Source organism: Solea solea, chromosome 19 (assembly GCF_958295425.1).
Source record: "Solea solea chromosome 19, fSolSol10.1, whole genome shotgun sequence".
In the NCBI taxonomy this organism is placed as follows: Eukaryota; Metazoa; Chordata; class Actinopteri; order Pleuronectiformes; family Soleidae; genus Solea; species Solea solea.
In genome coordinates this window covers 14,298,138-14,314,918 of record NC_081152.1, presented here as the reverse complement: position 1 = coordinate 14,314,918, position 16,781 = coordinate 14,298,138, and the positions used below count along the sequence as shown (strand labels likewise).

General features: G+C 38.8%; 1 protein-coding gene across 3 annotated transcripts in view; it reads left to right on the top strand.

The window, feature by feature from the left end:
* Positions 1-2,704, top strand: part of strbp (spermatid perinuclear RNA binding protein) — a 78,490-nt gene extending 75,786 nt beyond the window's left edge. For 2 of the 3 annotated variants that reach the window (XM_058616614.1, XM_058616613.1), the window contains exon 19: positions 2,442-2,704. In XM_058616614.1, coding sequence (XP_058472597.1) covers positions 2,442-2,536 — 95 coding nt within the window. In that variant the 3' untranslated portion in view covers positions 2,537-2,704. Of the gene's footprint in view, positions 1-2; positions 641-2,441 lie in introns of those variants that run through there. The other variant, XM_058616615.1, reaches the window with a different exon arrangement.
* The last annotated feature ends 14,077 nt before the right edge of the window (positions 2,705-16,781 follow it).

Below are 16,781 nucleotides of genomic sequence, written 5' to 3'. Positions count from 1 at the left end.
AGGTTTGCCCAAGAGAATGCTTCTGTTGCCTGTCATGAAAGTCCCCGCCTACCCCGTCCCCCACTACCACTTCTTTTAGCACAGGAGACATGCAAACCAAACCATGCACCTTTTTTTCTAGAAGGGAATCTCTCAGTCTGTTTTGTGTTCTTTTTTTTTCTACGATATCAGTGATGGGCGTGGGGGTGGATGGGGGTTACATGAGCTGAAGATTGTTTTTGTTTTTTTTAAAAATGTTTTTGGTTTTTTTTGCTTTTTATTTTTCATTTTCATCGTGTTTCCAAATACGTTATGAACGTGAAATGGCAGGTTTTTAAGTTCTTAAAAGATAAAAACTTGAAGGATTTTTACTGTGAATTGTTACCTCGTTCCTTGAGTCTAAATTATGAATATATATATATATATATATATATATATATATATATATATATATATATATCAGCCTTTTGTTATTTTTCTTATTCTTTGCTCAGAGAAGGATAGCTTTTGCAATATGACACACACACACACACAACACACACACACACACATTCTCTGTAAAAAAAAAAAAGAAGTAAATAATGTGAGCTGTGTGAAGGATGTATAGGATTAAATAATGTTGAAGAATTAATAAAGTTTATCTCCTATAAAAAGCTGAAAACTGCCTGGTGTATATCTGATTTTTAAGGCTTTCTGTTGGTAGTGACGCAGCGACGCAGAAGCACCTGGACAGCACTGATCTAAACTAACATTTGGGCATCAATCTTTAATATTACACATTACATTCAGCCGTGATTGAATTTCACGTTTCCCATGTTCCCCCCGGCACCTCTGTAGTTACATCCTTTTGACCCTCGGCCTATAGACTGTCAGAGAGAAAGTCAAGAAGACAAGGGATGAATTTAGAAAGCGCTCGATAGATCCTGCGTCTTGCATTCAGCTGCACGATCTCATTACCTCACGTGGATTAATGTTTGGCAGGCTTCCCACAGCTATCACCCTCAGTCCATATAAAGTATGCTAGCACATGGAACTCTTTTTCATCAGCGATGTGATATTTGAGCTGAATTTAATTCATATCAGATGGCTCAGACTTGATCAAGACAAAACACATTTCCTTCTACATACACAACCTCAGAAGGACCATGCTTGTTTTAATTTCGTTTGTGTACATTATCCTCCATGTGTTTCATTATTCTTTCTTTACTAGAGCTCTCAAGGTCACCGTACATCAGCAGATCAGCAGTAAAATATGGACGAAAGAAGATATATACACAACAGATTAAAAACAGAGAAGCAAAAATGAATAAATAAAAATCATGTGGAGGGGGCTGTACAATTTGGATAGGGGAGAAATCAACCCTATCCAATAAATTCAATTTTGTCTCTGTTTAACTTTAAGGAGATTTGTTGTAAACCATGATTTTATTTCACTATCTTTGAAGGAAGAGGCTTGGTGACTAGGTAGAGCTGTGTAGCAGTGGGAATGGATATTGTGCAGATGGGAAGTAGATAAATGATGAAAAGGAGGGGCCCCAGGATAGAGCCCTGGGGCACGCCTGCATGATTTTGTTCACGTCCCATTAAGGTTCTGCATTAACTGAGCCTCTGAAAATTTAAATGAATTCTCTATGGTAAAAAAAAAAAAATCCTCAGAGCAATAAAGCAGTGTAAATAAATGAATAAATAGAGCTATAGGATGAGAGGACCATACAGTGTGTCCAATGGTTGATTGTGCTCCATTAACAAAGCATGTTACAAAGCATTTTAAATGAGTGCTTTACTTCTATTGCAGATGATTAATAGATTATTTCTACAGATAACCTATTTAGTTTTTTGTTTGGGGGCCAACAGTTGACCAACTGTATCCATGTGGACAGGGTCAGGTTGTGGTTTTGTAGATAATGGCACCAGTTACCCATCAATCGTACACCTCATTTCCACATGGATTTACGATCGTTTACAAGTCGATCAAAAGTGTATTCATTCCTATAACCTCCTTGATTGTCGGGGGTTTGCGTAACTCCTCCCCCTGTGGTGTTTTTCTCTTGGAAAATGACTTCAGTTAATTTCTTCAAACACTCTGCAGAAATAAGACATTAATGCTAAGCTAATGAAACAAGCTTTATATTTATGGTGCACATCAGCAGTTATTGACCATGGCAACAAACACAAATAAATACTCTAGATTAACCTGTCCAACCTTTCCTTTCATCTGATCCTGCAGCTGTTTCCATATCTTATTAATTTCATTCATGTCAGGTCTTCTAATTACAACATTTCTGACTAGGACTCAAGAGCTGAATGTGTGTCTTTCAGGTGGATTTGATGTAATCTTTTTTTGACATTTCAACCCTGTTGTAAGAGAAGTGATGAAACTTTTATATCAACCAGGATTTTTTTTTTTTACTTTGTCTAATTACTCGTGCTTTCTTTCTTTCCTGTTCTTCATCCCGCTGCAGGAGGACTCTTCATTGACAATCCCTTCTACCAGCCACGGACCATTGCTCCCTTCATCATTCATCTGGGTCCCCAGGATCTCTTCTCTGACTTCTAGGGGGAAGCAGGTTGTTAGTTCCAAACTTATCTGGCTGCTCACGTGCCCACCTATTTATCTGTCTGTCTGCGTGGGCTGCCTTTCAATCCCAGCTGATGGACCCACAGATCCAGAACTATTTCTTCTTTGGTTTGATCAGTCCGCTGGAAAAACAACAAAAAAAAAAACCCTGTTTTCCTTCAGAAGCGGCAACGAGACGCGTTCGACCTTCTCACCGAGAGGGTGAAATCTCCTCTCTCTGTTTCCTCTCCTCTCCGTTCAGATGATCACGTCAGAGGAGAGCACCTTTTACGATAAGCAATACTCAGATTTTTACAAAGAAAAAAAGATCTGCTGCGACTGTGCGAGGCTGGCCTGAACTTTGTGTCTTTCTAATAGCAATACATCGGAACTCCTGTACGAGCTTACCTATCGTGACTGAGGAGATGTGAATGTTCAACGGGGTTTTAACCGCCACAGCATTGCAATAGCTCATATTGATTGTATATTCATTATATACGTGTGTATACGTGTGGCTTTAACGTTACTATATACACATACTGTATGGTGTATGTTTCTATAATGTTGTGCTGACATACTATTACTATATGACGATGTACGTATGTAAATACTCTACAAAATATAACTATTGTTGGTATAAATTATTTTAGAATTATACAGTGAAATCTAATATTACAGTATAGCTTTCTTCCAGTTTTATATACACTGAGCAATTGAGGCTAGTTCTAGATGATGCAATATTATCTTTGGTATTCAGATTAACCTGTGCTGTTAGAATAATAATGCTTCCTTCCTTCCTTCTTTCCTTCCTTCCTTCACAAGTTTTCTCTATCTTTGATGTCTTTCTGAGCCTCTCTGAGCACGCTCTCTCCCCCGGCCGACGTTTGTTTACATGGCGCGGGATGAAGAGGCGCTCACTACTGAACACACGCATGATCACCCAATCACACACACACACATATACACTCACACCTGTCAGAAAGCACATTTTCTAAAGTCTCACAAACTGGCAGGGAATACTGTTTTATTTCAAATACTCTACGTGTATAATATGTGTATAGAATGACAACGTGAGTGCTCCTCCCTCCACCATCGACGACCCACGTTAACGGACTCCATCACACACGTTGACCCACGATCGCCTTAGCGTACGAAAGCACAGCTCACTGACACCACTTAAGTTATTTCTGCAAACGCGCACACACAGACACACACATTCACACACGCTCTTCCCTCCGCCGGCCTCTGACTCATCCACACTCTATGTAAGTGACACCGCTGGTGGCAGAAACACAAAGGGCCTTGTTACACAGCGGGAAAGACACAGCACAAACTACTGGGATTTAGAATTGGATTTGTATGCTCCTGCTGGTACATCGTTGTTACCATTTGCCAGAACTGATTCATCTTGTCGTAATGTTGCAGGGATTTAGGGTTCGTTATGGGAGTAGGTGCATTTTAGTGGTTGAATTGGATTTTTTTTTTTTATTTCACCACTTGATGCCTTTGCCGGTAACTAAAGCTATAAGATGTGAGCCAAGGAGAAAACTAAGAGCAGTGTTTCAACAATCACGGCTGCCTGTGATGGACTGAGAGGAGCTCTAAATCTGAGGAAAGACACCCAAAGCTCTTTCAAAGCTGGAAAGACCCTGAAATCTTACAAGTATTTCTCTGTTATGTAAAACATGCATTAGTTAAAAAAAAACAAAAAACATCCCTACTTATTGAACATAAGAGAATTTTAAGAATTGAATACAAGAGTTAAAGTAACACAATGTAGGATTTTTGGTCTTGGGAGGTAAACGGTCGTAAAATATATGACATGGTAACATTTGTTGACAAGCCAATGATAACTGTGAGCTCTGAGGGCCTGTGACGTATGATGTCAAGTAGAATGTTGTCGTTCTTTTTGTGGCATGGACCTGAAACCACAAGTTACATAGTGACGAGAAGTACGTTCACATGCGTAGTTTGATGGAGCTGGGGCCGTAGTCCGACTAAGACAGGCAATTGGACAACTTGCCGAGCCCGAGTAATCATGCGGAGAAGGAAAATCAATTTAGTGGTCGTGTACATCTGACTTGGTTCAGGCTCAGAACGCCAAGTCCGACTCTAGTCAGACTAATCATATACATGCAGTAGTAATCGGACTATGAATAGCATATTGAGATGCATGTTAACGCACCGTGAGTGCCGTTGTACGTTGATGTGTCATCAAAATAATCTTGGAGACATTATTTGAAGGTTGAAATCCTACATTGTGTGACTTTAAACACAACAGCTCATCTGTTTTAATTGGACTTGGCTGTGTCCTTGTTTGGTTTTTGACATCACATCTTCACAGCTGATCCTCGCTCACATCAAACTGGTAAAATACAGACACATGAATGCAAACGTGATATAAATAGTGATATAATCAATTATGTGGCACGTGATCATTTATGAAATGAAGCAGATTTTTTTTCAGAGTTGACAGTTCTTATGATTTGCTAACAAACACGTATGTCTTATTAGTATCTGATTGTGTAGTGTAGTCTTGAGTTACATCATGCTATTGCAAATTCTGAATTTACAGCAATTAAAGCGATGAAAGACAGGCAATTCAACTCTTATGTAAATGCTGCATGAAGTGACATGCACATAGTACTCGGTGAAATGTACGCTGCATTGCTTACGTGCTATCAACAAGGTCTTGGTATGAGTTTTTTTTGTTTTTGTTCTCGCTTTTAATCGAGACAATAAGTCCGTCACCACAGGGTGATGGAGATTGTGCATCAAAAGGCTTGGATTTACCTCATGCTGCTCTTGATCTGGGCACAGGCTTGAGCCCCGGTGTTTGTGCCAGCTTTGACTCAACAAAAACAATATATGAGAAAGACACAACAGACTCACCAAAGGCCCTGAAGCTCTTTTCTTCGAGATGTGAAATTAAAGTCACATTTTTGTGATGCCCACTGGGCCGACAGTGAGGGGAACTGGGCAAAAGTCTGAAACCAAACTATGATTAAAAAAAATTCAAGAGGATGCCCCGCACTTCCTTTACAGTTGTTCTTTGTCCCAGAGCACTGAGGTCAAGCACACAAGGTCACACGTGTTTGAATAGCTGGTGTCTCAACTTCCATGTTCATGTCCTATTTATTGTTATGCCCCCGAGTTAACTCTGAAATATACATGATACAGACAATCCACAAATGTCACATTATTCACACACATAGTCTTGCTCAAGAACAGTGGAGGAGCTGGGGGAATGAACCACTGACCTTCCATCTTAGATCGTCTTTTAAAAATTAAAGGTGCACCCTAACGGCCAAGGGGAGAGAACACTGGAGTGCTTTTTATCTTCATTTTACAGTTTCTGATTCTACTCTGACATTCTCTGTATTGAGTCTACTGACTGTGAGTCTTTGCAGCACACAAGTCGTGCTGAGCTTAGTGCTGCAGGTTTTTCTGTCAAATCACAGAGCACATGTAGTTGCCTGGTTTCTCACAAACAAGGATCAAGAGAGAGCCTTGCCTCGCTTATACTTCCCATCCTTGTGAGGAATTCATGAGCAGGTGAATAACGTGGAGCTTTACTGTGTGGAAACAGACTCTCTCTCTCTTTCTCTCTCCATCAGCTGAGAAATCATCTCCAGATGGCCCATGTTAATAAGACAGACGCATACCTCGGCGAGCAACCTTTTCATTTCCCCTTAGACTGAGCAGACACCGGGACTCACCCGCACTACTGACCCCGTCTTCTCGGTCTGTTGGCTGGACAACTGCTGTCAGCGGGGGAAGTGGCAGAGTGAGAGCTCAGGGAAACGCAGTCGGTTCTGGAACGGGCAGCGGCGGTCTGGTGGGACACAGATAGTGGTCATTTGTTGCAGTTACCGGGCAGAGACCCCAATGTTTGCAGTTATTTTTGGGTCTAGTAAGACAGAAAAGATATTCAATAGTCTTATTGCATCATTGGTTTGTTCTGTACGTTTCCTCTTTTATCTTAAAATGATTTCACACACACACTGTACCTCACATGATCACTGCATCCATACGTCTGTTTATACAGCCTGTGCTTTAGTAAACATCCGTCCATTATTTACAGCTTCATCCTCCATATGAGGGTCCTCTGGCGCTGGAGCCAATCCCAGCTGACATGGGGTGAAATGTGGGGTACACCCTGGACAGGTCACCAGTCCATCGCTGGGTAAACATATACAGACAAACAGCCAGTTATTCTCATATTCACACTGATGGTCCATTTGAAATGACCACTTAACCTAAAATACATGCATCCCGTGATTATAATCACTGGTGATTTGAATTAATGTTACCTTCTCTGGTCATTCTTGACATATCTAAATTATTCAGGCCAGCGAATATGCCACAATATAAATGACTGAAATCACTTCTCTTTCCCATTCAGTTTGATTTAAGCAGCACTACATGCCTAAATGCATGGAGTTGCTGCCATTTGATTGGCGGATGAGACATTTGCATTGGCAGGCAGATGAATGGATGGTTTACAAGAATGAAAATGACAATACCAAACCTACATTGTACTGTGACACTTCTCGGAATAGAAAAACATTCTGTTGACATGTTTCCTGGAGAAAACACACGACAGTCACAGAGGCCATGTTGGCAACCTGGGACAATAATGTCAACGTGGATAGCTTCTCTTGAGAGTGGTGGTTGTTTGTGCGATGTGATGGATGTTTTTCCTGCTCCTGCTTTCTGCGTAATGGGGGGAAACCACGGCACCCGTCCCTCCCTGCATCTACAGTTTTCCAAACACTGCCTGTCGGTGGGCGTTCAACAACAACAACAACAGCTACACATGTAATCTAAGAAGCACAAACCCCACACATCCTTCTCAGGGCTACCTGACACACACACACTCACTCACACGTATATGCAAAAGAACAACCGTACACTTAACATACAAGCACACACGTAATCATATATGTAAATAGTTGTGTGCATTCACCGTCAGTAACAGCTGAGCACATTGATGCGACATGGCGTTCTCCGATCGTGGTTTGTATAATTCACACGTGATTGTACTGTATGTAGTGAGAGTCACACAAGTGGTAAGGCCTTGTTTGTACTTTAGGAACTGAGCCATGTATGAAAAACAAGAAAACACACACTCCCATCTACATCATTTATTATCGTTGGTGCTTTACGATGAGCTTTCTGTAGCACTACATGAAATAAGGGTTGTTTTTTTGTTTTTTTAAGTTGCTTTTGTGGAGAAACAACAGTCACACGTGTAAAACAACTGAAGCTTCGCTATCAGTAGGAAAGAGGAAGTTCTGTCAGTTCTTTAGCACCAAATACAGAGGCTTTGCATGTTTCAATGCTGCGGTATGTTTATTAGATAACGAATTAGGAGTACTTCAATTGTCAGGTAACGTTAGGGACTTATTTGGAGACCACGCGAGCTTGGTTTTCCCAAAGGCCCCTCTTTATCTTTCAGCCATGTCAAAGGTTGAAAAGGAAAGCGAACGACACAGAGATCTTGTGGGAAGGAGGGGTTTTGGTTTGTGCTGCAAGACTGGATTCATCCAGATACCAAAGACTCTAAAGCCTTTGTCACACAAATCTGATCACCCCAGCAGTCGCAGAACTGGGAAACAATTCACAGTCTAGACAGTTATGAAATGCCAGGATTAAAAAAAAAAAAAAAAAAAAAGTAGCAGGTTTGAGTCGGGGCAAGAGAGACGAGTGCTAAATTTGTCTGCGAGCAAGAGGGAAATGAGCTGCACAATGAGCCGGAGAGTCCATCCACAAGTCACTGTGGACTCTGCAGAACAGCAGAAATAGATCCTGGGTCACATTTCATCTGCTGAAGCAAAGTTAACCAGACTAACTGCTGAGCAGATCATTTTCTCTGGGCGTGCGTGTGTGTGTGTGTGTGCAAGTAGAAAATCCAGTGGCACAGGCTGATATTTTACACTTATATGCACATGCACATGCACACACAGCCACACTGACCATGCTGTTTCAAAATTCCTGGTCGGAGTCAAACGATTGTTTAAGTCCGATGTCCTGCCGATTATACGATCAGAGCATTTTGGTTGGGAATGTATGCTGTTGTCATAGTGATTGTAGAGTAGAATGTATTTACTCATAGAAAGAGTAAACTTAGTTTTTTGTAGAGAAGCATATACAGAATATATATGGATATATACATATATATAAACATCTATATATCTTTTGATCTACTTGTGTGTGAGATGGGTTCTGGGCGTATCCACCTTGTTAGGATTCATATTTCGGTCCCCTTTTTAAAAAATGTTTATTTATGTTTTGACAAAAGTAGTGTTTAATGATTGTTGACTTTTTTTCATTTTTTCCTGTGTATATACAGTATATATTTTTTTTATTTGATTTTATTTATTTTTGGACAAGGGGGATTATATTTATGATGCTGCCTATGTCTGTCCACAGAATCTATTTGCTCCAATAAATTATCAATAAAGAGTCAATTTTGTTCAATGTAACAGTGGTGAGGTGAGAATCTTACTGGCTGTGCTAAAAAACAAAAAAATAGAGGGGATGTATCGATGATTTTAATGAGTAGCAACATGCACATCAATGATGATCTCTGGTTGTTACTGTTTTAGACATATTCTGCTTGAATGTTGAAAATAAAACTGAGAAAGTGCTGAAAATCTGTATGCTAGTGTTGTTCCTGTGTGACTTAGAAAGAAATATTTTGATAAACTGTGGGAAAACAGGGTTTCAAATACTGGAAAATACTAATACATTACATTTTCACTTGTAGGGAACAAAAATAAGAAAATTCAAACATATTACACTTTTATGTAGAAGTGACAGATTATTATAATTTATCTTCCGGGTACAATTAATGATTGCTTCCATTGTGCAATTTGCACATTATGGGGTGATTTTTGGCACCTGCCTCTGAGTTTATGGCAGAGACCGGGGAAAAAAGCAGTTGACGTCACTAAAAACCAAAAAAAAAATTAAACAATCCGTTGTTACCTTGAATTGGATTTAAAGAGAAAGAAACTAGGTAGCCAAACTCTGCTGCACCATGATGTGATTTACAGCTATAATTAAACTATTTACAATGACACACAGATTTCTGCCAGATTCAACTAAGTTTGTCACAATCCCAACTCACTGTTGCCTCCACTATCTCCCTCCTGGACTCTCCTTTTCTGCCTCCCGCCACCAGGCACTAACCAATTCCCAGTCTCCTGTCACCACATCTTGATCACCAATACCTGGGGAGAGAAAAGATAAGGTGAGCAACAGGAGTACTCACTCCTGTCCCAAATCAGAAACATAATCACAGTGTGTCAGAGACATTTTTACTCACAAAAGAACACCATTCAACAAAATTTTTTTGGTATTTGAAGGAAGAAATGTTAGATTATTATATCCTAATATGGAATATTCATATACTGTTGAGATAAAAAATTGATGGTTTTACATTAATGTCATTATGATATAGTATAATATAATGTGTTTTATACAATATGACATTGTTATTAAAGAATAAAATATATAACATTTACAAAAGCTTATATTATTTAAATAAGCACAACACAATCAACTTTGTTTACTATCTTAGTCACACTGTCATACTCCCACACACACACGTTAATGCTGCATTCTGACACCCAGCAGTGATAATTCTTGTGTCATTATGTCATATTATAATCAAAGAGTCAAGAGTCTAGGCGATAATTAGCAGCTTTGTCCAGGACGAGTTTGAGGACAGGGCAGTTCAGCAGTATACGACGTGTCAATCATCTTCAGAGAGCAGCACTGAGTCTGAGTATCCAGTCACATCTTCAGCTGTCAACGCCACCAGCCTGCAGCCACGGCCGCCAATCATCCCTGCACGGACAGCAAATGGAACCAATGGGGAGAAGAAAAAAAAAAAAAAGCCTTAAACCCTCTATCTGAGGACAGTTATCCCCACAGATTAGACCCTGCTCAGCAGAAATCACAGGATTGTGTCAGTTTACTTTTTACATTTAATAATTTTAAAGTAATGCTTCTAACTCACTCTGGATTATTTAATTTTCCCCAGAAAGTGACAAAAGTGTCAGAAATCTGGATTATATGTAGTTGGAAATGCTGAGTCGGATTCAATTAGATTAGTATTCAAATTAAGTATTTATTTTTTTCAATAATCAGTGATTACATTTATTATAAATAAAACACACAAATCCTTAGTCCATCAACATGAATCAAATACAGCTAATCTTGAGAACTGTAGTTGTTCATCCTAGAAATCAAACCAAGTTCACATGTGATGTAATGCGAACCCTGTCTGTTTCTCAGAGGCTTGATGATAAAACACTCCCTGATCCCAGAGTTGTTGATGAACATACTAATCTGGAAAAGCAATAAGACACGTTACACCAGAGGCGCCTGGTGTGACGTCAGGCAATAAATGACCTTGGACCGCTGACAATTTCCTCATTTACCCGTATGATATTTCAGCTCCGACGTGCTCACGCATCAGATTAACTTGACAGCGCTCCCTCCTTCACTCCTGACGCTGGCCATTAGAGCCCGTTTATAGATGGAGATGCACTGGTGAGGATTTAGCAGATCATATAAAGCCATGCTGTTAACTGCCTTAAAGGTGACATCACACGAACGACTAATCCCAGAGCAATTTCCTCTATAAACTCCTCAGATTACAGACAAATAATCTACTAACTACTTGTTTTGAAAAATTAGTTGCAAAAATTAATTACTTGCAAAGAGAATATCATGTTTTTACATATAACAGAAAAGTGAAAGCTTCAGTCAGACATAATCTGATTAAGATGCACACGTCTAAATATTGTGATGATCAGAATATGCCACATATCAAATTATTGCTCATTCAGAGTACGGTCAGAAAATGCTCTTTCCATGGCAGTTCATCAGTGATTCAGTGTGTGTACGCTATGTTTCTGAAAATAATTGAAATACAAAACCCTATGAAACATAATAATATTGTTCCTTGTTTATATATGCGACAAGATTCAATTGTCTAAACACTTATTCAAAACCAGACTACTAAATGTATATTTTACACCAGGTCTCTGAAACTCAAGTGACCTGGGGGCCAATGAGTATATAGTGTGGCCAGTAGGGGGTAAAAACGGGGAAGGGGTTGGTGACTTTCACGGAATTTCAAAATAAAAGGTCTCAGTTGATATGAACTGATATAGTTCACAATAAAAAAGGTTTATGACACCAAATTAATATTACCAATGAGTTTACCATTGTGTTATTTATACATAGTTTCATATTTGTCATTTTAGAATAGTTATATTATATACTACTAATGGTCACTGTATACAATTATAAAGTGATCATTTTCTACTTGCATTATGAAAACCAAAATACCACTTACATACTAACATACTGTATTATCAATTTTTCTTCTTTTTAAATTAAGACACTATGACCTTCAAATACTCTGCTTACATGTATTAGAATTACAATATAAACACATGCTGCTATAAAAAAAAGAAATCGATCCAAATTAATGAATAGCTTTATTGTAAAAATGTATATAGACCGTTATACTTGTTGACAGATTAGTGGTCACAGCACATTATCAGGCCTCTACTTGGATGGCAGTGCACTGACCTGTAAACAGAGCATACAAAACTGTGATTAGAACAGATTAAAGAAAAAAGGTGGACTTCTTGTTATGAGTACTTGTCAAGTGTCTTGTCAGATGAGACATATGCTAATGACAATTTGAAAGGTAATATCCAATCCAATTTTTTTTTATAAAAGCTATTTTTTAAACTACAGGGTGGACCAAAGTACAGCACCTATAATTCAAAACAATGAGGGCTAAAAGTAGAGCCTAAACGATTAATAAATTAAAATCGACAACTATTTTGATAATCGATTAATCGGTTTGAAGCTTGTTTTCATGATTAAAACAAGATTTCTAATTGTTTAAGCTTCTTAAATGTGAATATTTTCTTAATTACTTTGCTCTGAATAACAAAGAAATAATTAAAAGTGAATCATTTTGGTTTGTGGACATCATCTCTAGGTTTGACGAAACACCGATCAACATTTAAGGTTTTCTGATAGACCAAACGATTAATCGAGAAAATAAATCAACAGATTAATCGATTATGAAAATAATCGTTAGTTGCAGCTCTACCCAAAACACACACAAAAGGACAAAAAAAAAAAAAAGCATTTAAAAAACAAAAAACAAGCTAAGACACACATAAAGAAGCAACTCACTCCAAGTTAAAAGCCAACAAAAGTGCATCCACAGGTAATACACATTTGAAATACAACCAACACACTCCAACAATGTAAACTGCAGAAAACACAGATGCCTTTTTTTTTTTTATAAGAGATATAATCATTTACTTGTGCATTTTAAATGTTTCACCATGCTGCCTGATGACTTGTGTCTCCAGGAGCTCTAGGGTGGCTGGAGGTGGCACGTGACACAGTAGGCCAACTAATGAGCTAACGTTAGCCTAAATCATTCAACACAGAAACAAGACATACACTGTCCAGTGCTCATACTACTGTTACCAACGGGTCTGTAGGTTTAAGGTTAAAAAAAGGGAAATACAGATAAACAAACATAGTAACAAGTATTTACCTGTTGAGTAGAAAACTGGTAGCTAGTTAGCTTCTCTGGAATGTTGGCTCTTGTTTAGTTGCTTGCTCAACTGACTGATTACCCCTTTTTTTTTTTTAATCACGGAGCTTTTCTTTGTTTGTTTCTTATGGCTTCTTTGTTCCTCCAACAAATGGAGTAAGTTTTGAAACTGGAATTAGCCGTTTCTGACAAAAACATCCTCCTCCGAGATGTGCTTCCTCAACTCACACAGTCACAGCTGTGTCCCAATTAAGGGGCGGGATCCTGATTACGGGGAGAAATTGTCAGGTGCGCTCGCGACAGGAAGTCAGTGAAGCAGGACCGCCCCCTGAGACCACACTTGGCTGTGATTGGATAATGGATAACGCTACCGGGGGCAGCGAAAATTAGCGAATGAGATTATGGCGATAGGTGGAGCCAGGGCAGATATTTTATATCACAGACAATCTATTTTATGAAGTACTTTCACTGTAGTGACAGTTTTGTTTATTGTTGTTTTTTTCCGCTGTAAGCATGTTTAAAAATCAAATTTTAAGAAGAAATGGTTTTGGTGCATTTACCAATTGAGGAGGACTGGGATTTCATATATATACATAATATATACAAAAAATTAATTAATTAAGATGAGTAATTATTTCTCTATGATTGTGGTAATGAGATGTGGCAGATAGAGGAAATGATGTAGTTCTTTCACTGAAAATAACCCTCAGGCTTAACTGTCTACAAAGATGACACTGATAGCTAAGTAATTGGATTCAACAGAGCAGGAATAAATGTCTTCACTCTAAAGAAGAAAAAGGAAAAAACAATGCAACAGCAATATTTATTGCAGGAAAAACATGAGTTGTAGAAGTTGAAATAAAGAGTTTAATATTGCAACCATCCATTCACTACTGCTTTATCCTTCACATGAGCATCGCAGTGTTGTTGGCGCCAATCCCAGCCGACATGCGGCGGGGTCACACCCTGGACCCTGGACAGGTCACCAGTCCATCACAGGGCCACACATCGAGACAAACAACCTGGAGGAAACCCACGCACACACATTATCAGAGAACTATAACATGAAAGAAGATGAAAGATGAACAGACCTTAAAATCAATATATACAAGGGTCAGTACACACAAGAACCAGTTTCAGGGAGAATGCATAGAAAAGCTTTGCATTGTTTTGGCTTTTTATCTACAGGGAACAACAAGTATTTTGCAAAATATCATTACGTAATGATACATTATGTATCATTACTTATATTACATACAAATATCATTATTTTGTAAATATCATTACAAAATATCATTAAAACGATGATGTCATAGCCTCACGTCTCTCTCCTGCTCTTGCATTTGCTGTCGTTGATCTTCATCGTCATATTCTCCTTCTTGTGTTTGGAGTTTGTTTGGTCTGTTCACTTTATGATGACTTTTATTGTCTTTCTTTAGTTCTTTCTGTCTGTCTGTTTCTGTGATTGTGGAGATCTTAATGGATATTTATTTAAATCATTTTTTTAATGTATGTACTACAGCATTTAAAGTCATTTTGGGGGTGTGAAGACATCAAAAACAGAAAATGACTGTATAGGGAAAGCTGTGTTTCTGTGTGGATGACGCCTAAACATGGTGGCATCCGAAACCTGGCATTTAAAGGGTTAAAATCTTTAAAAATCAATTTGTTTTTGATATCAATAATTGAAAAAATCAGCTCGATGAAGGTAGAATACAATAATGTACCACATTTCTTTAACGCTTGCTTTTAAAAAGCACATTATTTGTGCTTAGTGGTACGAGTGTGACTAATATTAGCTCCGGCCCTAAGGGTTAACATGCTTCCTCAATCTCTGATGACACGTCGTGGTCATTATATGTCTTAATACGATAAACGTCTTACATATACCCCCTTTAAACATTAATAGTGACCTATATGTGCTTCATATTGTTCCACACCTGCAGCTGGAGCAGCGTGCCTTCAGTGTGTGTCAGGAGTTTGGGTGACAGGGAGTTCACGGGGTTGTTTGGAGGCTCTGTGGTCCAAATAGCTTCACACACACACACACACACACACAGTTTCATCTCCTGACTCATAAATCACTCACTACTGAGCCGAACAGGCAACTGAAGACGTCTGTCCCATCAACATTCCAACTTCTGCACGTTACTCTGTTGCTGCCTGCGTGTCTTTATTTATAGCTCGGCGATGCAGGGGCAGAAAGAGGAGGAGGTGGGAGAGAAGTGTCAGGCTGATATTGTATAATGCTGATGCTTATTATTATCTGCGGCTGCTGCAGGTATACGGGCTTCCCGGCTCCCTTCACGTGCAGCATGCTGCAGAGGAGACAGCCATCATCCTCCCATCGGGCGATAATGTCACTGCGTTTATAACCGCTCCTGCATATTATACCCGGGTTTGTGAGACCTCCTGCACACAGCATACATTCTCCACACTGAGGGCAGAAAATAGCTCGAGAGCAGACACAGATAAGAGCGCAGCCATACGTTACGAGAGATAGAAGTGGAGCCAAAGTAACAGAGAGATTTTCATGCAGCTCGGGGGAAACGGCTTGTTCGAGAGGCTGATGATAGATAGATAGATAGAAAGAGGCTGTTTTCACACAACATAATTAGTCAGAAGGAATCAGGTTTGTTTTCATGCTCTCAGATGTCCAGAGAAGCGTTCCCTCAGGGTTATTTTTTAAGAAGTCTCATTATGACAACAGCCTGTGTTTCTTCTTCTTCTTCTTCTCATCTTTTTACTCCTATTTTTCCCCAGTTTTTTTTTTTTTATCAGAGCTGGAGAGGAAACATTTTCTGCCTTTATGGGTTTCTCTTACAGAGAGGACAGCTTTGAACTCAGGAGACAAAAATAATAAATAAAAAATGCACGTAAAATGCTGCCGTGTTTCACCGGAGTGTGTGAACAGACTTCAAAAGTCGACGTCTTCTCCTTGAGTTTATGTCTAAAGTGTTGGGAGGAAATGAGATGATGTGAGGATACAATAAGTAGCAGTAATGAATATTCCTACCTCACTCTGACATCTCATGGCAGGCTTGACTTGAAAGAAACAGAAAAGCAGGATATCGTCATTAGAAAACAACTAAAAGAAATGGTTTGTTACCCTGAATAGAAATACAGATTTTTATGGATTAAGGAAGTGGGGTTTTTTTGGCGAATAAAAGTTCACTTTTTAGCAAAAGTCAAAAAAATGTTACATATAAGAAATAAGAAGATATACCTGTTGGTAAAAAGGCAAAAAAAGAGAGAAAACAGTAGCATGAATACCCTACTTTCACTGTTTCTCACTATTTAAATAACCGTGGATTTCTAAAGGGATTATATTTGTTCTCTGAGGTGATGGGAAATCTATAAAAACTTGTGTTTCCACAGATCAAACATCAAACCACAAAATCTGTTTTTGGGTGTGAAATAAAGCTGAAAATCAATCACAATTAATGTTAACATGATCTTGTATCACCCCTGTATTAAAGTTCTCTACTGTGATGTATGTGGGAAAAGTTCTGAAAATGGCTTATCATTAAAAAAAGAGTGAATGAGAGAAATAATATAAAAGAAATATTTTTTTCTTGAACTTTTTGACTCGTTTGTCCCACATCGGAGGGGAAAAAAAGGAAAAGAAACCAGAGA